General features: G+C 41.0%; 1 protein-coding gene and 1 pseudogene across 2 annotated transcripts in view; one reads left to right on the top strand and one right to left on the bottom strand.

Moving 5' to 3' along the window:
* The window catches only part of ADAMTSL1 (ADAMTS-like 1), a 441,112-nt gene that overhangs the window by 322,442 nt on the left and 97,304 nt on the right, over positions 1–21,366 (top strand). The window contains exon 20 of the mRNA XM_011930366.1: positions 19,159–19,286. Coding sequence (XP_011785756.1) covers positions 19,159–19,286 — 128 coding nt within the window. The remainder of the gene's footprint in view (positions 1–19,158; positions 19,287–21,366) is intronic.
* Positions 15,581–16,498, bottom strand: LOC105503469 (annotated as a pseudogene). The gene has a single exon (XR_001000481.1). The product of XR_001000481.1 is annotated as a 60S ribosomal protein L6 pseudogene (transcript).

The raw sequence follows: 21,366 nt of genomic DNA, 5'->3' as shown, positions 1-21,366 counted from the left end.
TATTAGGACTAGTGCAGTGGCTCATGCCTGTAATCTTAGCACTTTGGGAGGCCAAGGTGGGCAGATCACGAGGTCAGGAGTTCGAGACCAGCCTGACCAACATGGTGAAACTCCATCTCTACTAAAAATACAAAAATTAACCAGGTGTGCCGGGTGTGGTGGCGTGCACCTGTAATCCCAGCTACTCAAGAGGCTGAAGCAGGAGAATTACTTGAACCCAGGAGGCAGAGGTTGCAGTAAGCCAAGATCACGCCACTGCACTCCAACCTGGGCGACAGAGTGAGACTCTGTCTCAAAAAATAAAAATAAAATAAAATGTATATTAAACAGTGATAGCTTGATTGAGAAATCTGTTGGGAAGGATATTTCTTAATGAGAAGTCTACCTTCACAGTGTTAAAAGAAAAAAATTTAAAAGACAAAGGCTTATGAGGTGCTTATTATACAAGGCCTCATTTATTCCCATCTCAGGGGTAAGGTCTGTATTCCAGATTTACAGAATATAGAAATTTCTAAGCCTTAAAATGTTGCAAGAAATTCCTGAAAAAGGTCAGAGGCATTTCGGCCAGTTAATAGATTTTCTTATAACTTTTAGTTATAAGGAGTTACGATAAATACAGTGATATTACTGAGGCTGCTTCATCACAAAATATGAATTTACCAAAGAGGTGCTTTAGAAGGAAGAATTCATCTAAAAATGAAGGAGGGAGAAAAATATGGAACGCTTCACGAATTTGCGTGTCATCCTTGCGCAGGGGCCATGCTAATCTTCTCTGTATCGTTCCAATTTTAGTATATGTGCTGCCGAAGCGAGCACTACTCACACGTTCTTCAAGGTATTTCTAGGAGTAGGGCTTAGAGCTGGCCTCAGGGATCCCATCATGGGGTACAGGCCCTCTCTCAGCACTGATAGACTACTGGAGCAAAGACAAGCTATTTCATTTTTCTAAACTGTCTGTTCTCATCTTTATAAGGGAATAGCAACATTGCCTACCCACCCCCATCCCTGTAGGATCCCAAAGATAAATGAGATACTCTCTGGATAGCTTTGAACTTCTGGCAGAAAGACATCATTCCAGGCCAAGGCATTATTATGTTACTACTCTGTAAGATGAACCATGGAAAAGCTTTGACACTGGAACACTGTGTGTGTGTGTGTGGTCCCCCAGGGCTGGGCAGAGAAAGAAGCCAGCACCTGCTGTTTCCCATGGGTGAACCCATGTTGTGTCTGGGCTGGACAAGGCTGTTTGTTCCAGAAAGCTTTTATTCCCAGTTGGACCTGTGATTAATTATCCTAATATCTCCTGTTGTCTCTGTTTTGATGTATCATTATCAGTTTGACAACATGTATCACTTCCTAGTCTCTTTGGGTCATAGCCATTCATAATGTAGAATCAATAGTGGTAGTAGAATTAATAATATTTTTTACCACTACCTGTGCCATACTTTGTACATATTTTGTCTCTTTTAATCTTTACAGGGGCCTTGGCAATGAAGATAGTTGTCATTAACTGATTAGTGACTATCTGCCAGGCAAATGTAAACTCTTTATGTGTTTTATCTCACTGAATAGAAGTGGATACAGTTTTTTATCCACACTTTATAGAAGAGGAAACACATAAAGTTAAGTAATTTACTAAAGGTTGTATTTATTAGGTGGCAGAGCTATGATATGTAACAAAGAAGGAACTTCCCTATGGGTAGTCACTTTAAAGAGTCACAAAATCATAGTCCTCTAGTCTAGATTCCTCATTTTAACCTTTTATCTTCTCAGAATCCAAGCATAATGCTCTTTTCATGAAGTCTACATCTAAAGGTTATTGTTTGACTAATTGTCTTCTCTGGCTTGCTAGCTTTTGGTAAGGAAGGAAAGAAGCCAGCATTTATTCCAGGCACTATGCCAGGTTTATTTATAAGTAACTGCATTTTTTATTCTAACAGTCAATCCACAAGATTGACATTATCCTCCAGTTTTATGTAGAAAACTAAGGTTCAGCAGCTCACCCAAGATCACATTTTAGTAAGAGCTGAAACAAGCATTCAATATTTGATTTTGATTCCAAGAAGTTTATTTGATTCCAAGAAGGAGTTCTGTCTACTCTTCCGAGACTTGGTGAATAGATGTATAGTAACTTTTGTCCATGCCGCACACATCATTTTTTGCCTTTGAAATGTCAATAATACTGCCTCTCAGCCTTAGTACTTTTAGACCAAATAGCTTTGATAACAATACTAAGTATTATTTCTTTATGCTCCAACTGTATGCCAGACATAGTGCTCAGTGCTTTAAAGGCATTATCTTGCTTAATTTTCCCTCAAAATCGTAGGAACTAGTAGGTACAATTGTAGTTACCATATCTAGATAGAAAGCTGAGGGACAGATGTTGGAGCCACATAGAAACACTGGAAATAGTCTGAACACAGGCAGCATGCCCCAGAGCTTGTGCTTTTAACCTGCCCCTCTGTCCATGCCCTCCAGCCCCCACCACTCATACTTTCCTTGATCAGCTTCACTGCTGTTATCCCTGTCGTTTTCTCCAAAAATCCTTATAACATGGTTGCAAAGATTTCAGTCAAGTCCTTTGAGATCACTGAGTGGCAGCTCCAGTGTCTGGTCCCAGGGTGATGAGGGGTGGCCTGATACTCAGGTGGGTGGTGCCCTGCAACTCAGTCCTATCAGTGCACTTGCTGTACCTATTACACCGCTATCATGCCCTCTCCTTTATCAGCCAGTCAGTTTATCAAGTGTAGCTACAACGTTTTATTTCTATCCCCTGGGCCTATTGCCTGGGATTGGTACTATTGGAATTGAAGGGAATCACAATTGGCATGAGGGAAAAGATAGAAATTAACATCTCCCTACTTCCTCCTAAAAATCTGTGGAACAAGACAGGGCAATGGGAAAGGGTCATCAGGACTCTGCTCAGCCTTTGCCTGCAGGGGAGAACATTGAGCCCCTGGCTTAGATGTCCTGACAATTTCTTTGAGTGTTGGAGACTTTTTATGAAAACCAAGGCCCATGGCCCATCTAGGTCACCTGGTGACTGCAGGAATGATGTGGAAGGAGGTAGACAAGCATGGGGGGTCCAATCTGATCTTGCCAAGGCCCTTCACTTTTCACGGTCTTAGTCTCTTCATTTCAGAAATGAGGAGACTGTACCATATCATCTCCGAGGTCCCTCCTGCCTCCTTCCCTCATTTACAGAAGGCCACGGAAGGTTAAAGCCCATATGCTGATGGGAGAACCTTGACCACAGTAACTTCCAAAGTTGTGGCACAAGTTGTTTCTAAATGCTCCGCAAACAGGCTCAGTGATCACATGAGTTTGAGAAGGGCAAACTTAAAGCTAAACAGATGTATGTACTGCTGGATTTTATGTCTATTTTTTTAATATCACACTTGATTTTTTATTATAAAAGTAATAAAAGGGCCATAAAATAATTCAAATAATATCTAAATCTATAAAAAGTGCAAGCCTCCCTCTTCCCCGCAATGCTCCCAGAGGCTATCATTCTTAATAATTTGGTATACATCCTTTTAGAATGTTTATATATTTTACTGTGTTACATAAAAAGCATATATGCACACATAGGATTTGGGTTTTTTAATAGGATATTAGTCATGTTCAGAAATGTGACTTGGTTTTTACTTAACAGCATGTCTATGAGATGTTTTCATAACAGTATGTAGTGGTCTAGATTACCTTTTTTAACAGCTGATTACTGTTCCTGAATGCATTTAACTATCCCCCAACTGAAAATTATTTGGAATTTTTCTTTTTATTTTACTCTTTTAAGCATTCCAATGTGTATTGTGACTTTCCAAGTGGACAATACAGTATGCTGTGTTTTCAAAGTTCTCCTTTAATCACTGAACAATTTTTTTGGCTTAGTAATCTGAGGAACACCAATAATTCTTGAAATAGCACTTAGGAAACACACTTTGGCCCTTTTAATTTTTGCCTTAATGGGCATTGAGAGTCTAACCCCAATGGCTTTAAGAAGGAGAAGGTTCAGTGGAATCTTGCTAGAAACAGACGTGGCAGCCAGGTGCTAAGAACGCTAAAGCACTGGGCCTAGGCGAGCAGAGGGCAAGTCCTGGATTCTCCCTCATCCAGGACATCATTGTGGGGGAGGGTAGCACTAAGAGGGTAAGAGGGAAGATACCTGAGAGGCAGGAACAAACAGTTTTTGCCACCATCAAATTTTTTCTTTTTCTGGATCTAGCCTTTACTAAGCGTTTCAATGCAAGTTAATGGCATGTGGCAGGAAAAAATAGATTTCCATTTTTGATCTTTCACATCACAATTTTTCCATTTTTCTTGGCTTCTCAATAAGAAATATGGCTGGAGCTTAGTTTTCTATATCTTTCAAGTTCTGTTTAAGAAAAGAGTGACTGTATCTGCACAGAGCATGCAGGAGCCACAGAGCTGCCATTAGGACTGCTGCACTGTGGGCTGTTGGTGACCTTTCCTGTGTTGGGTTTCATTGCTTGTCATCATTACTATGTCTGGTGGTGGTTCAGAAATGCTCATTTATTTTCAAACAGAAGTGCTGAAATGCTCAGTGTTATAGTTCAGTTAGTCTGTTTTTGCTAAAGGCCCAAATCTACCTTCTGAATATCTGCAAGATTCAGCTGTGTGTTGGTCTGTGGGACTTTGCAGTTTGTCAAAGTATACTCCAAATAGTATGAGCCAGCAAGATAGGTCCAGGTCAGAAAAAAGTGAGAGAAGTCTGTTGCTTCTTTGCTTGTAAATATTCCAAAGTTTGATTTGAAAGAAATTAGTTTTAGAAAAGAATCACTAACAATTCTGATACTACTGTGTCTCATCATTTATATAACTTACTAGTTGAAATTCACGTGGTTCTTAGAAATGCATGTCAACTCAAGCGGTCGTTTACAAGATGTCCTTAGTGTGTTATGACTGCCTGGTTCATCATAATCCCTACTTCCTTTTTCCTTTCTTCTGCAAACAGTCTCATGTCTACTCTAAGCCAGACTCTGTGTTAGATACTAGGGATGGAGGAAAAGAAGATTCATTTCCTGTTGATGAAGTTCAAAGTCTATTTTGGGAGCCAGAGGAGTAAATGCAGTATTATAAGTGCTAGGAGAGGGGTATGCATATTTATTCATGGCTTAAGTATTTACTAACCTAACTATAATATACCAGGTATACATCGACTTGCTGGAAATATTGTGATAAATGAAACATATGTTCCCTTGGAGTTTACATGCATTTGGAGTTCTGCTCAAATGGCACATATTGGAGAGGCCTTCCTTGTCACTGTATCTAAAAAAGCACCCCTCATCATTGTCTATCCTTTCAACTCTATTTAGATAATTTTATCATTCTCTGATGTATTATATAAATATTTGTTGATTGCCTTTCCACAAGGCTAAAGACTTTCTTTACTGCTGTGTCTCCAGTAACTGGCACCAAATGTATTAAATAACAGTGAATGAATTAACAAATGAATGGAGCAAGGCAACAAACACATAAAAGTAAGCAAGAAAAATATCAGGTGGTGATAAGTGTCAGGCAGAAAATTAAAATGGGTGTGATAAGAGAATGATTTGGTGACTGCTTTAGATGGGTGTGCTAAGGAGATTACACCCAAGATCTATCTGAATGATGACCAGTGCCCAGCACTGTGCTGTGAGGAGGAAGAACGCTCCTGGACAAAGGAAAGGCAGTGCAAAAACCCTAAAGTGACAATGACTTTGTGTTGAAAGAACTCAAAAGAAGTCCATTTGGCTGTAGTAAGGGAGGCAAAAGGTAGAGGTGGTATGGGATGAGGTTGTGAGGGTAACTGGAGACCAAGGGAAGGGGTTTGAGTTTTAGTCTGAGTACCACAGGAAGAATTGGGAGGATGTTAAGCAGGAAAGTGACATGATCTGATTTGCATTTTGCAGATTCACATGGGCTAACTTGTGGCATGTGGATTGTAGAGGCGCATGTTTGGAAGTTGGGGGCTGGTAAGGAGCCATTGCAGTAGCCCCTACAACGCTATTGATCTTTACTGGGCTTTAGATACATTAAGATGATAAATAAGGCAAGAACGCTTCTCTCCAGACACTGAGAAGCCCTCCAGTGCTGGTGTAGGATGAAATAACTTAGGACCCCAGTTTGTGTTGAACCCCAACTGGTAAAATACTTCTTTTTTAAGCTTTTAAAAGTAGATTGAAGAGGAGTTCAGAAATCCAACGTTATTAATTACCAGGAGCTTGTTAGAATGCAGACTCCCATATCCTCCCCTATCATTAGAAACTCTTTCCGCAGTAGGGACCCGTAATTTGGAGTTAAACAAGCCCCACAGGTGACTCTGAAGCCGGATTCAGGGATCACTTTGAAGAAGCACAGGTTTGCTTTGTCCGCTCTAGATTATCGCAGCAGCTTCCTAATTCTCTATTTGTCGTCTTCAGACCAGGGGTTGGCAAATTACAGCCAGTGGCTTTAACATTTTTTAAAGGATTGTTAAGAATGGCTTTTAAAGGGTTATTAAAAGAGCCAATGAAATTGAGCACGGAGCTGTTAGGTTAACTTGCTCAAGGTCTCACACTTAGTAAGCGGTAGAGCTGGGATTTGAAACCAGGCATGTAAAGGGTTATTAAAAGAATGACTTTTACATTTTTAAAAGGTTATTAAAAACAAACAAAAAAGTATAATATACAACAAAAACTACAGGTGGCCCTCAAAGCCTAAAATATTTACTATCTGTCCCTTTACAGAGAAGTTTACTGCCTCCTGCTGTAGACCGTTCACCATGCTACTGCCAGAGCATCTTTCTAGCAAACCTGTCCATGCTGCTTTCATGCTTACAAATTCTTTGCATGGCTTGTCATCACCTGAGGATAAGGTCCAGATGCCTTGGCTTTTATCATTTGACATGCACTTATCTCTCTAGCTTCATCTCTTACCATATCCTTGCCCTCATAGAACTGAGCTCTGCCCTTCAGCAGTACACAAATACTTGCTGTTCACAAATGTGCATGGGGCCTTCTGACACACTTTGTCTAGCTAACTCCTGCCCTTCCTTACAGGAAGCCTATCCCCAAAGCCAGGTCAGATGACCCCCACCGTGAACCACATAGTGCCCTATGCATAATACTCTCTCAGCCTTACCATTGTGTATTAAAATTAGCTGTTAGTGTTTCTAGAGTTTGTTATTCATCCTCAAGGGCCTATATTTAAGAATGTGTCTTATTTTCTCCATAATTCTAAGAACGTGATAGACACTCAACAAATAAAAAACTGAATGAATAAACAAAGGAATGAATAGTTGGATGCCCGCGATTAGAAGGAAGGTTTTCTTCTTTTCAGGAGGCTGTGGTCTGCATGGTTTTTCATAATCTGAATTTCCAGTCTCTAATATGCCATTGTGGCAGAGTTCCAGAGTGATACTTGCTCCTAACTAAACATTTCTGCCTTGCCTGTATGTTCTCCACCAAGGAAGTTTCAGGAAACCCTTAGATTCTGTGACACAACTGTGCAATTTGAAAAGCACTGCTGTAGTGTGTATAAGTACAGAGAGTAATCTCCTGTCACATCCTATCTCCCATCACATCCAGGCCAGTAGAGAAATCATCAGGCTCATCATCACAGGTAACATTTATAGAGCACTTACAATGGGCTTCAGGTGTTCATTTATCCTCACAATAACCCTTTGAAGTTACTATCCCAATTTTACAGATATTGGAGTTGAAGCACGGAGATATTAAATTAACTTGCTCAAAGTCTCACACTTGAAAAGTAATGGAGCTGGGGCCAGGCACAGTGGCTCACGCCTGTAATCCTAGCACTTTGGGAGTCTGAGGCAGGCAGATCACGAGGTCAAGAGACCGAATCCATCCTGGCCTAACTGGTGAAACCCCGTCTCTACTAAAAATACAAAAGTTAGCTGGGCATGGTGGTGCATGCCTGTAGTCCCAGCTACTTGGGAGGCTGAGGCAGGAGAATCACTTGAACCTGGGAGGTGGAGGTTGCAGTGAGCCGATATTGCACCACTGCACTCCAGCCTGGGTGACACAGCGAGATTCCATTCTCAAAAAAAAAAAAAAAAAAAGTAATGGAGCTGGAATTTGAATCCAAGGCAGTCTGGCTTTTGGAACTATTTCTTGTTATCGATTATAACTTTAGTTGAATACAGGGACTTGCCACTGTTTTATAAGAAGGCCACTGGGGTTGACTAGACCCAGCATAAATTAATATTCAATATTCCAGCCAACTGGCTTCCAGCTCCTGAGGCTTTTGTTTTTATTTTGACATAACTGCTTTAAAGATAGCCTTTTCTTCTGATAGCTCTACCTTTATATATACACATGTATAGGCAAATATGCACTAAATTAGGCACTCAATAAACGTTACAATTGCTACATTTGTGTGTGTCTGTGACTGCGTATGTTTACAGTGTTGATGGCTCAGGCACAAGTGTGGTTAGAGACCTAGACCACAGGCAATATGAAGCTAAACTGTTCCTCGCTTTCAGTCATTCTATATAAACACTGAGCACACATTTGGAGATGAGACTCAAGCAAAAGCTAACTCCAGTCTGCTTTTGGGTAGAGTACAACACCCCTAGCCAAAGAATCTGGTAAATTATCCTTCTCTACATCTAATACCAGGAGGCTCATATAATATGGACAAATATACGTTCAGTATTCCTACGTCTGAATCCAGTTCTAGAAACAATACCTGGAAGGGCAGTGCTGACTTCCTTATGGAAAAGAAAAGCCAGATTCTGCAAAATTCACACTGCAGTTTGGATTACCAAATTAGGAAAAATTACTGGATGAGGATTGATCTTTCCCCCAAGAAAGACCTAAATACTGCTGATAGCACCACACTGTCAGGGAAGGCCTTGCTTACCACTTAACACTATTGGACCAGAAGTAACCCAATATCACACATTCCTCATAGTTCAGCTGATACAAGTCTGTAAGCTTTTAGGTAAGACTTTCTTTTCTTTTCAAAAGGAATGCAGGTGAACGTAAAGAATAATACGAAACTAGATGCTTGAAGAAAATACTTATTTCTTCCTATGGGTGGGAGGTCACTCCCAAGTGATACTCCACTTAACATGGAATCCTAGGGAAATGGCTAAGTCTAAGGAGTTCAGCCTTTTAATCCCTAAGCCTGTTCTGTTTTCCTTCTCTTCTGGGCCTAGGCATTCCCAGCTTATCCTCCCCACCCCCTTCAGTCAGAGGAGCAACCTGATGACACATCAGTTAACACAAAGGGCAGCCCACAGTGGTAGGAGACAGTAAGGCTGGAATCAGAGCAACTTTGGCACAAATCTCAGTTCTGCCACTTAGTATTGTGAGTCTACTTTTATCTCTCTGAACCTTGGTTTTCTTATTAGTTAAATTAAAATGATACTAATACAATCAGGCACTTTTATTCTGCCCTTCAGACTAGCAGGAGTGCAAAGAACAGAAATAATGCCTGTAACGTGCCTGACACACAATGGATACTCATTTGTCAGTATGCAAAATCGTTGTCATTTAGACATGGGGCCATTGTATCACACTGTCTTCCAGGACATCTCAAACTAAGAAGCTTCACTCTTATTTGAGGACCATCTAGGTAGTTGTTCAAAGAGTTGGGTTAGCAAGATTTCTAGGAAAACCGCATGATGGAGAATTATCTGCCTAAATCCAGGCATCATGAGGGGATGTTGATATTCTACTGACATTCTTTGCTATCATCTCTGAGCTGATAGGAAAGTGAAATCTAGAGCCTATAAATGATTATATTTCCCAGAAAGCTTTGTACAGTGTTCCAAAGTGGTGTTGAATAGGAGATGAATTAAGGCATATTTGGAAGTCTTTAACTTGGGCAACACAGAGTTTCAGCAGATGGAAATTTCTCAGAATGGAAGTGAGGATCAGATGGGAAATTCCTCCAGGGTCAATTTCAGAACCATAGTTGTGAATAATCCTCTATGTAAAAGTCATAATAACATGAAATACAGTTTCCAAGTTTGTAGATAATATAAAAACTAGAAGCAGGGAAGATAGGGAAGGAAAAATAAGCTCATTTCAGTTTGGTTTGGCTTGTTTCCCTTATAGAGCTAAAGGAAATGGAGATGACAAATGTTTTTCTCAGTTGAAAAGTATAAGAATAGCAAGCCAGAGAAAAAAGAACCATCCCAGTAAATACATAAACCTCAGCAAAAGAAAAGTATTGAGTGTCAACGCAGTGGTCACAGAAATGAGCATCATGGATCATGCAGGTGAAGAGCACTGGAGGATAGTAGACAACCCGTGGCAAGCAGACAGCACTAGTGAGGCTTAGAGGCAGGCACAGTCTATTCCCTGAAACGCTAGGGGATCTCCAGAGATCCCCCTAGCAGTTAGTTTACTCTTCCTGGAAGAGTGGTCCTAGCACATGGCAGAGTTCCAGAAAAGTGGTTCACTGTTTTGGTATAAATAAGGATGTCACTGAGATAAACCAGAAATGAAAATTTTTCCATGTTATATGCCAGAAGTCAGCAAACTTTTCTAGTAAAGGGCCAAATAGTAAACATTTTAGGATTTGCAGGCATTAGGAGTAAGGAATGACCTTTGACTATTCTTAAACTGACTATATTCAGCTCTGCCATTATAGTGTGAGAGCAGCCATAGATAATGCTTCAATCCATATGGTAGTGTTCCCATACAACTTTATTTATAATAAAAGCAAGTGGTAATTGGCTGCAGTTTGAGGACCCCTAGCCCAGGTGGATAGGAAATCCAGTCAGTCATTTCATGCAGAGGTTTGTAATTTGAAATGAGTTACCTAGCAAGCAGATAAAATATACATATTAGCAAATTCAAGACTCTATGAACTTCTGAAAGAGAAGGAAGTTAAAGGGTCTGGCAAAAAGAAGAAGACCAGGGTTAAGAATGTGTGGTCAGGTGGCCTTTCCCATTCCAAAAATATTTTCTATACTTCCATCTGAGCAAATCATGAAGCTTCTGGCATTAAATAACTTTTAGTTGGCAATCACATTAAAAACAGTAAAGGTTAAAAAAAGTTGCCCTAGCCAAATGGTGATATGAAACTCTTCATGAACCTCAAATCTGTTGCCCAAAATTTTTGTACAAAATAAAATTCCCCCTTGCAAGCCTCTGGGCTACTATAATTTTTGGTTTCAGAAAAATAATCCTGCTCATGGAGGAATTCTCACAGCATTCCTTTTGCCTCCCATTTGAAAGTATCTAAAATCCAGAATATTTTTTGGTGATTGTCCATTTCCCAAAGTAACTACAAATCTTGACGTTAATCACCCCCCCACTGAAAATGAGGCCAAACCATATGCCTGCCAACTAGGCCCCAGTCGATTCCTGGATGCTGTCAGTTTAAGAACAATCAAAGGTCATTCCTTACTCCTGATGCCACCATGTACTAGCTGAGCAAATTGCTTCTGTGACCTTTTGCCTCCTCTCTAAAATGGAAAAATAACATCAATCTAGTAACATGGTAGTAAGAATTCAATAATATAAAGCTTATACATTTGCCTATAAATACTAGCACCCACTCCCACTTTGTGGTAGATTCCGTTATCCTAATCTAAGGAATCCCTAAGCAGAAAAACACTCATTTTAGGATAAGGAAAAGACCTCACCATCTGGTCCTATAAATAGGAATTTGGGGCTAAGGTTCTTTGCACAAACTTTGCTTACTTGCTCCTGGGTTCACTGTTTTCCAGCTCTGTTTTGCTCTTGTTTGTATTCCTTTCTGAAATTGCAGAATTCTGGCTTTTTTTTTTTTTCTTTCTAGTGTTCTAAAATTTCAGTATTTGGTTAATGGTGTTAATACAGTTATGGAAATAACTAGTTGTCCTTATTCAGAGATTCCTGAGTCAAGAATAGAATTAAGGTAGTTGCCAACCCAACGTGCCACGTGGCCTCAGTTCTCTGCTCCTCTTTTCTGCTCCCTGGTCCCATGCACAGCAAACCCCTTGTTCCCTTTCTATACACCCGATTTATGGTTTTTTCATTGAAAACTCTGTATTTCTCATTTCCCCATGTCTTCACAACATCTAGAATTTATAAGCCCTGGCATGAAGAGTGAATGGTAATGATCATGGTGATGTTAACTGTGACAAAATCATAATCATCTACATTTCTTTGGTTTTTCCTACATGCCAGGCACTTTTCTGTGTCCTTTAAATACATTAGCTTATACAGAATTCTCACAACAACCCTAGGTAGGTACTATCATTCTCATTTTATAAATGAGGAAACTGTCACTGAGAAGTTAAGTAAATTACTTGCCCAAGGCTACAGAGCTAAGTGGCAGAGCAGGGATTTGATCCCATCATTGATGGCTCCGGAGTCTGTTCTCTCAACCACTGTCCGCTATGCTATACTGTGGATATGATCATTTTCAGCCCCGTTTCTTTGAAGGTAACCAAATGAGTATTCATTGTGTGTTTATTTAGTGTGCCAGCCCTATGCTGAATACTGAAGACAGAACTATGGATGAGATAATAATTTACAGTCTCACTGAAGAAATGAGACACTGTTGATTGAAAGACTTTGTAGTGGAGTTTTAACAACTAGATCAGGAAGTGGACAGATTCTTGTGTAGTATAGCAGCATGAGAAAATAGAACTAGAACTTGTTCTTAAGGGAGGGGGAAGAGGAGGAGCCTATCTTTAGCCCCAAGCTAATGACAAGGAGAGTCAAAGAGGCCATCTTGACTAGAGTGACAAGTTTGTATTGGGATGTGGGGCAGATAAGTTTGAAAAGATGAGGAAGCTACTGTTCTACAGAGAAAGGATACATCCATAATTTCCAGCTTCCAGTCCTGTGTTGAGACCTAAAATAGGTTTAGGAAAGCGTACCAGTCAGAATGAGAGGCCTGAGGTGGCACAGTAACATATCCCAGGTCGTAGATGGACATTTCTCTACCCACAACCTAAATATTTTGTCTGACAACTAGAAATTCCAAGAAGGTTATTTAGGTTATGTGTACCATCAAAAAAAAAATCATTTATTAGCTTTATCTGGTGTTTAAACTGAGACCTTTTTACTTGCAAAACAGTAAGAATGAGTTTATATACTCTTCTATGAGATCTTCACAAGAACACTCTTGAGGTCAGTATTAACCTGAATTTATAGAAGAAACTTAAAGCCTCACACAACTGAATGACTTGCCCAAGACCACCACGTGACTCTAGAGTGGAGTTCGAGTCTCTTGGCTCCAATTTGGGAAGTCTTCCCCTCCACAAGGCAGCTCCTCATAGCTGGGCATGGAGATCAATTTGAGAAGTAGGTTCACACAAGACAGTGGTGTTCACAGTTCAGCCAAAGATCCAGAGGACCCCATGATGCCGGCCTACTCACAGAACTTCTAGAGACTTTTCCTTTATACACCCGGAGCCGCCATTATTTCAAATAAGAGCCCTTAAGCACAGAGGAAATGATTTAGCCTGAAAGAGATTATACTTGGTCGAAATGGCCCGTGAGCATTTTGTCCATATCTTATTCTCATGCATGACAAGGATTTTTACTTATGTACCAAAAACAATTTCTGGCACCCTCTCAGCTGGTCCTTAATTTATAGGATGCTTGCGAAGGCGTATTGTCACATAGAAGCTTACAAATGAAGGCCTCCAGAGAAACAAAACTGCTCCTTCATTTTCTGGCTAAAAATAGGGTCAAATAAGTAAAGTAATAAGTTTTAGGCTAGAAAATTGAAAAGGAAGTGGGGTACAGGTCTGGGAGGAAGACAGGGAGTATTGATATACCTAACATGACCAAATTACCACTTGCTGTGTAGGTCTTAATTGTACCCATTCTATGTCCCCACATCCTCTGATTGCATAAATTCCAAAACAGCTCCAAAGGAATCCTATTGGTTTTGTTTGGAAAGCAGCCCTATGTTTCTCTGACTGCTCATTCTAAAGCAAGCCTATCAAATTTGGAAACTAAATATAAGCTGACAGAAATCAGCTACTAGCAAATTAAGCTAAATTAATAGAGTAGACTCCTGAAATACGAAGAAAATATTTTTTTTCCAGGAATCTTTCTCTCTAGTTGCCAGGCTAGGTGAACTGAAGCAAGCCTCCGTCTCTGCAGCAAGCCCTTTCCTTTGCCTGGAAGTGCTTCCCAGAGAGCCCTGCATGGGACCCCCCCTCCGGAACTACTGCTCCACCTAGTGGCAGCCTTGAAGCCTTCATCTACCAATTTTATGGGCGTATTGTATGTATAACAGGAGTGAAATCCTCCCCTATCCCTGAAAGGACTTATGCCTTAGTGGATTATAAGAGAAAGGGAAATAACATCCAAATGGGCCAAATGTACAAAGAACACACTGTGGGCAGCTTTCTAATTACAAGAAGAAAACATGACTGAACAGTTGAGTCTTATGGTGGTCCCAAAGGGATTATAGGGTGGGGGAAAAAAGTGCTGGACCAAAACCAAGAAATTCTACTTCAAATCCTGACTCTGCCCCCAAATAACTATGTACCATTGAGCTAGACAGTTCCATTTTATAAATATAAGTCACTTTTATAAGTATACACAATAAGTGAGAAATTCAGGCTTTCTCCCATATAGATTTTGTCTTAAGACAATATTTAAGACTGTTTGTATGAAAGTGAACACAACAGTTTCTCTATCTTTGTATACATCGTTTATGGAATAATAGACTATACAAATGCTAAATCTCATGATCTACACGTCACCCTTTCCATTGCCGCCTCTCCTGTTGTAGTTCAAATCCTTAAAACTCTGTGCCCTCTGTGATGGATCACCTCCCTTCCTTTCATCATCCTTGTAGGAATTCTTTTCCAGGCTTCAGACATGGGCAGAAAGCATGGTGGCTTACTTAGTGCCTGGAGAAACCGGTGTAACTACAAAAACTAACCCCCACCTAAAAATAAACGGGCCAGGGTAGGAGAGGTTTACATCCTCTGCCTGAAATCAGACAGGTGCGGTAGTTGTACGCAAAAAAAAAAAAAAAAAAAAAAAAAATTCTAATATGGAGATCTAATAAGTTGCCTGGGGGAAACAGGCCAATATCATGTGTCCCTCTCACTCCTTCCTCACAATTTCCTCATCCTTCCTCCCCCCTCACGGTTAATTTGCCATTCAGAGTGTACAGCCTTACCAAGAAAAGAGTTATCGGAAATACCAAAAGAGGATCTAGAAATTCATTATATACCCCAGTTTAACAATTCCCTCTGATGAGCATGAAAACGTACTTCAACTGGGTTTTAGAAGTTGGTAAACTGAAATAGAGGAAGGTGAAGAGATTTGCCAATGGCCATTATTTAAATCGTAGTAGGACCAAAACAAAGTTCAGAAGAACTATCTTCTAGCCTCCTGCTGTGAGTGTCCAAGAACCCTTTTCTGCAGGGACAAGAGAGATGTTTCCAGTGTCAGGGAGCCAACTACCCTAATGGGTTTGGGAACTTAGCATATTTTAATTTCTACCTTTGCCATGTGGTGAAATTGAATAATGATCTACTGAGTTCCATCATTCTCAGTTCTATTGAAACTTGACTAAGCCTACTTTCATTATGAGTTAGAATTTTTGTGAAAGCATAAATATTCCTGGGACATCATAAAGATTTAAATCGTAAAGTTGATTTTTTTTTTTTTTGTAGTTAGCTATTTAATGAGGTTCTTAAGACATTTAGAACACCAATTTGTGAGGATAAATTCCATTCGTCAGGGCAAAAACAGATCGCAGGTAGCCCTGGAGCTGAGGAACAGCTTTGATTTTTGGTAGAACTTGTGAGTCCACAGCTTTTTGATCAATCTTGCGCTGCTCTGTAATCTCGTATTTCTCTTTCTCTGTGTCGAAGATCTCACCTTCCTGGTGTCTGGGCTTCCGCAACTTCTTCTTCTTGAAGTAAGCATCAGTAAGATGTTTTGGGATTTTGACATTGCTGATATCGATTTTGGTTGAGGTGGCAATGACAAATTTCTGGTGTGTTCTTCGTAGAGGAACTCGATTGAGGACCAGAGGTCCAGTCACAAGTAACAAGCCACTAGCCAGCTGCTTCAAGAAAACCACCCTCTTGCCCCTGTGGCGTCCAGTAAGGATGATCAGAATGGTCCCGGGGGTAATGCTGGCTCGCAGTTTTCTCACGTGCTGACTGAAGGGTTTTTTGCCGTGGCTCAACAGCTTTCGAGGCACATCTTCAGTAGGATAATATCTAGGCATTTTGCGAAGTTTAACCACCCGGGTACCGCCGTTCTTGTCACCACCAACTGGTTGCAAGAACCTTCTCCTTCTTTTTCTTTTCAACCTTGGATTTAGCGGCTGAGTACTTCCTCTTGTACATGGCCTTTCTGGAATACATGGCAGATCGGGAATACCTGCCAATTCCTCTGACAAGGACAGGGTTGCGGCTGCAATGGGGCTTCCCCTTCTTGGGCTTCTTAGCCTTGAGGTTACCCTTTTTCACCTTGCCACCAGCATGAGCCTTCTTGGCTTCGGGTTTCTTCTCTTTAGTATCTGGCTTCTCAAGTTTTTCACCCGCCATCTTGCAAGATGGGAAAGAGCGTAAAGTTGATTTTTAATTTTCTAATCTAAAACAGCTTGAACACCTGAAGAGACTTAGCAATGGTATTACATTATGTTGCGTCTTGTAAGATTCCTTCAGGAAACAGTCATATGATGATCTGAAATATTGTATGGTTTACCAAAGATAAGTAAAGTGTATAGTCATCTTTCTCTTAATAGCTTCTTTGAAATAAACTAACATGTAATTGTTTGAGAAAAAAGCACCTAATGTTTGATGGATGAGTGAATGAATGGGTAGATAAGCTATAACACAATCTCTCAGTGAATGAATGGGTGGATGAGCTATATCACAAGCTCTCAGAGGCTTCCTTTCATCCCTCACAATGTTTCAGCTCTAGTTCAATGCCACAAAACTTGAGTGTCTCCAGTAATAGTGGTGATGGTCTGGAATAGTACTAAATCAAGTACAAATCATCCAGAAACTTCCCTTTAACTAAGGTATCTATTTCCTTCCCCATTTTACTAGAGCTGCCCATATATAACTCGATTGATTGATGGAAGCCTTACTTCTACTTCCTGCCTTTCCTCTGACAGGAAAGGAGGTAAGAATAAGCAATGCAGTAGGCCCAAGGCTAAAAGCCGAGCTGAGGAGATCTCATTCACTGCCAGACTGTCACCCACCTCAGAATAATTGACAGCTGATTAGAAGTGGTGCTGAACTGCAAATATCATAGAGCCTGGAGAGACCCAGCAAGGGAAATAGTGAGGAAAGAATTGTATAGTGGGAAAGTGTTGCTGGAGCAGATCTGACTTCCAGGCTTAATCTTACCACAGAGTCTTATGGGTTCTCCTGACCTTTCTGTTTCCCCAACCTCTCACTTTCTTGAAAAACAACCCCTATTAACTGCTTACCTCCTAGAGATGGATGCTAGCATAATATTGGGTGAACAGTTTTTTGAAGCTTTTGAAACTAGGGAGGTTAAAAAATCACAAAGTTAGAAATGACTGGCTTCAGGATCCCCAAAACTGGCTATGGAGCCATTTCTGGGCTGTCAAATGAACTGTCAACCTAAAGCACCTGCCAGGTCTAGGCACCGGATCTCTGAGCTTCTCTGCTGTTCCCCCAACCCTTCTAGATTCCCTCCTCCACATACACATTCCAGTTATCAGCCAGCCTCACTAAGTCACCAAGACATCAGGTTCAAGTCATCATTAATCATTAATTAAGCTGGCATGATGTTACATGTACTTTCTAGAAATGACATAAATCTAGAAGAGAAAAAATAGACTTGGATGGAGTGGGTTTGAAGCTCACTATAGGCACTCACAGTTTGATTCTTTTAAGTCTTTTCAGATTAAAAAAAAAAAAAGTCTAAAGTAGACTGATTATTCTGGAATTTTCTCTCTATGACCTTGAAGGGCAAGTTTTGACTTTATTCTACTGGGAACCTACTCTACAGAGAGTCCCCTGTAGCAGTGGGGAAAATAAAAGCAATAAATAAGACCTGAAGAGGATCATATGAACCCAGGAGTTCAAGGCAGCCTGGGAAACTTGGCAAGACCCTATCTCTACACAAAATTTAAAACTTAGCTGGGAATGGTAGTGCATGCCTGTGGTCTCAGCTACACAGGAGGCAGAGGTGGGAGGACTGCTTGAACCCAGGAGTTCAAGACTGCAGTGAGCTGTGTTTGTGCCTCTGCACTACTGGGTGACAGAGCAAGACCCTGTCTCACAAAAAAACACCTGAGTTTTGTGCCTTATAATATTTATAACTAAATAAAGACAATAAATGTATATATGACTACACCGGGGCTGTGACACATAGAATTTCCTGCAAATATATGTGTAAGATCCTCTCATCAATATGCAATTCTTGGCTTTTTCTCTCCTACCTGCAAACCTGAACAGATGTCTGTCTGGTTGTTTGTTTTTTGTTTGTTTGTTGGTTTTGAGACAGAGCCATGCTCTGTGTCCCAAGCTAGAGTACAGTGGGGCAAGTTCAGCTCACTACAACCTCTGCCCCCCATGTTCAAGTGATTCTCTCACCTCAGCCTCCCAAGTAGCTGGGATTATAGGCATACACCCCCATGCCCAGATAATTTTATTTTTTTGTAGTTTTAGTAGAGATGGAGCTTTGCCATGTTGGCCAGGCTGGTCTTGAACTCCTGGCCTCAGGTGATTTGCCCGCCTCAGCCTCCCAAAGTGCTGGGATTACAGGCATGAGACACGGTGTCTGCCCAAGATATCTTTCTTCATCTCTGGAAGCCCTACGTTCTTTCAATCATCCAAACAAGCTCCACTTCTCTTTGTAACTTTGCTTTTTCCTTAATGAGCCTTCCCCAAATCTATCTGTGCCATTTGTTCTAGCATCCCCCCTTCCCCTAGACATCTGTGTGTGTGATATGTATTTGGTGCACATATGTTGTCTGGTCCAGCTGGTAGCATTTAGATCAAGTAATCCACAGGCTGCAAAAGCAATGAGAAACTTCCTTATTTGAGATCACTACCACAGTCACATTAATCAGAGAGGCAAGAGAGCCCAGGTTCTTGATTGTCCTTGTAGCTGGTTTGTCTCTGTTGTTAAAACAGGGTTCTGCATACATCCTGAGGTTCCTTCCTGCCTTCCCAATATTGAATGCCAAAAAGGAGTCAACTGACTTGACCAGGTCTATATTTCTTTTCTGTTGCTCCAGGATTCTTCTACAGCCAGATGATTCCTTACAGATCTTGGCACCAGTGGAAGCAGATGTGGGTTTCTACACTTGCAATGCCACCAATGCCTTGGGATACGATTCTGTCTCCATTGCCGTCACATTGGCAGGTAACCCGAAAATCCCTGTTCTGTTCATTTCATAAACTTTTATTGAATGAGTGCCTACAGTGTGTCAAACAGGCCCAGAGATGCATACATAAAGGAGACTGAGATTCCATCTTCAGGGAGTTTGTAATCTATAATTACAATGGCAGTGTAGTATGAGGTAGAATGAAGTGCTATAACTGATAACCAAATAGTATGCAAGGACAGTACATTCCTGCCAGGAGGTCTTAGAGTTGCAGTGAGTGGAATTTTGATAAGAGACAGGGATATTTCATGCAGAAGGAATAATGTGAGCAAAGATGATGTGTGCAAATAAGTAGCATGTTGGAACATGAATTGTGAATTATGATCATTGAAGACTCTTTTGGATCCTGTCATCTCCTTGTTCCACCTGTTGCAAGAAAGACTACAACCCTTAAGTAATTGGAATTCTGTGGTCATGGCTTGAAGCAGGAGTGTTCCCCAGAACTTCTCTCTGATTCTGCTTTATTTCAACCTCTTGCTCTAACGCGCTGCCAACACTTCCCCTTTATCCGTTGAGGTTAGACAATACATTCTGCACATGGTGACTTAAGAACATTGCAACTCAGAGTACAATGTCTCCCAAAGTTGTGGTCTCGTAGTAAAAGCCATGTAGAGCTTTTATAAAACCTCTTTGCATAGGACAAACCCATGCCTTTGAAACTGAAAGAGAACTTAGATACCAGCTGGACCAGGGCCCTTGTTTCTCAGAGGCCAGGCAACCCGAGGTCACACAGCTGCTCCACTAGTGGCAGGGAAAGAAGGGAACTGCAGTCGCCTAACTCCCAGCTAATTGTTCTCCCTGCTTTCCCACTGATCTGAGAAAATAGGATCCTTCCTCTCAGATCTGGGCCATCCAGTCTTTGTGGCTGTGTCGCATGTGTTTGTATTTATTCTTTTCAATTGCTACTCTCATCAGATGATTCAGTAGATGCTAGAAAAGCCAACATCACCCCACACTGACTTCATCTGTCCCTGCCGGGATTATGTTGTCACACTGTACTCCAGTCACACATGCTACCCCTTTGCATATCTGTTTAGCAACAGTATATATGCCCCCATGACTTCAGGCGGGTCTGGGAAGGGACCCTTAGCAGGCAGCTTTGCGGGGAAGATCAAAGTCAACAATGAAGAAGGCAAGTTAAGGAGCCCTGGGCCAGATTAAAGACTGATATTATTAATGCCTATTTTTTGTGAATAAAACATTTGCTTTTCTTCTAATGTATTCCAGTTGCAATCTTTATTCCCCTCTTTATACAGACTCCAGATGCTCAGCACCAATCTTGTTAAATCTCTTCTGCCATCCACCCTCCAACCTGCTTTAGCAAGGGCACCGCTGACATCTTTCCAGTTGCTCGCAGATAGTGGCTCTTGCAGGATTAATTCTCTTGTTTATATTAATCTAGATACAGTTCAGCTCTATCACAGACTAAATACCCTTTGTTCACCCGAGTTTAATACGACTAATAGAAACCTGTCTGGAATTAAGCAAGGCAATTGTAACATCAGGCTTGCCTTCAGCTCTTTGAAGAGGGGTTATTGGAGGCTGCCAACAAGTTCAAAGCCGGGGAAGAGAGACAGAGCGGCCAAAGAGGCACCAAGGAAGGGGAGGAGAGGGGCTGCCTGGTGAAGTATGACTACAGACACCACACCCAGGGCATAGGGAGCTGCATCCTTGCACCTTAGCTGCCAGGGTTTGTTTAGGTCAGCTGGAAAATGTATCAAGCAGTCCCTCTAAAAAACAAAGGCTCAAAATGTGCATTGCCTTATGACTGCATTTGCACCCTTACCTGAGCTTATCATCCACGCCTGTGCCAATGTCTACACTCACAGTGTTAGGTGGTTCACCAGCTCCTGTTGTGAGCACATCCTCTGCCACATATTGTGGAACCTACAGCAATAAATAAAACCTGCATTTCGTGCTCCCTGATGCTTACAGAGAAGTGAAGGCAAGCGATGGATAACTGGCTATCTAGAATTGGGAGATAATAACAATTTACTTCAAATGTATGCATGGAGATCCTGCTTAGTAGTTATAAGGTATAATCTGAACATAACTTAA

This window comes from Colobus angolensis, unplaced genomic scaffold, assembly GCF_000951035.1.
Source record: "Colobus angolensis palliatus isolate OR3802 unplaced genomic scaffold, Cang.pa_1.0 Scaffold86, whole genome shotgun sequence".
NCBI lineage: Eukaryota > Metazoa > Chordata > Mammalia > Primates > Cercopithecidae > Colobus > Colobus angolensis.
This window is presented reverse-complemented; position numbering and strand designations above follow the sequence as displayed.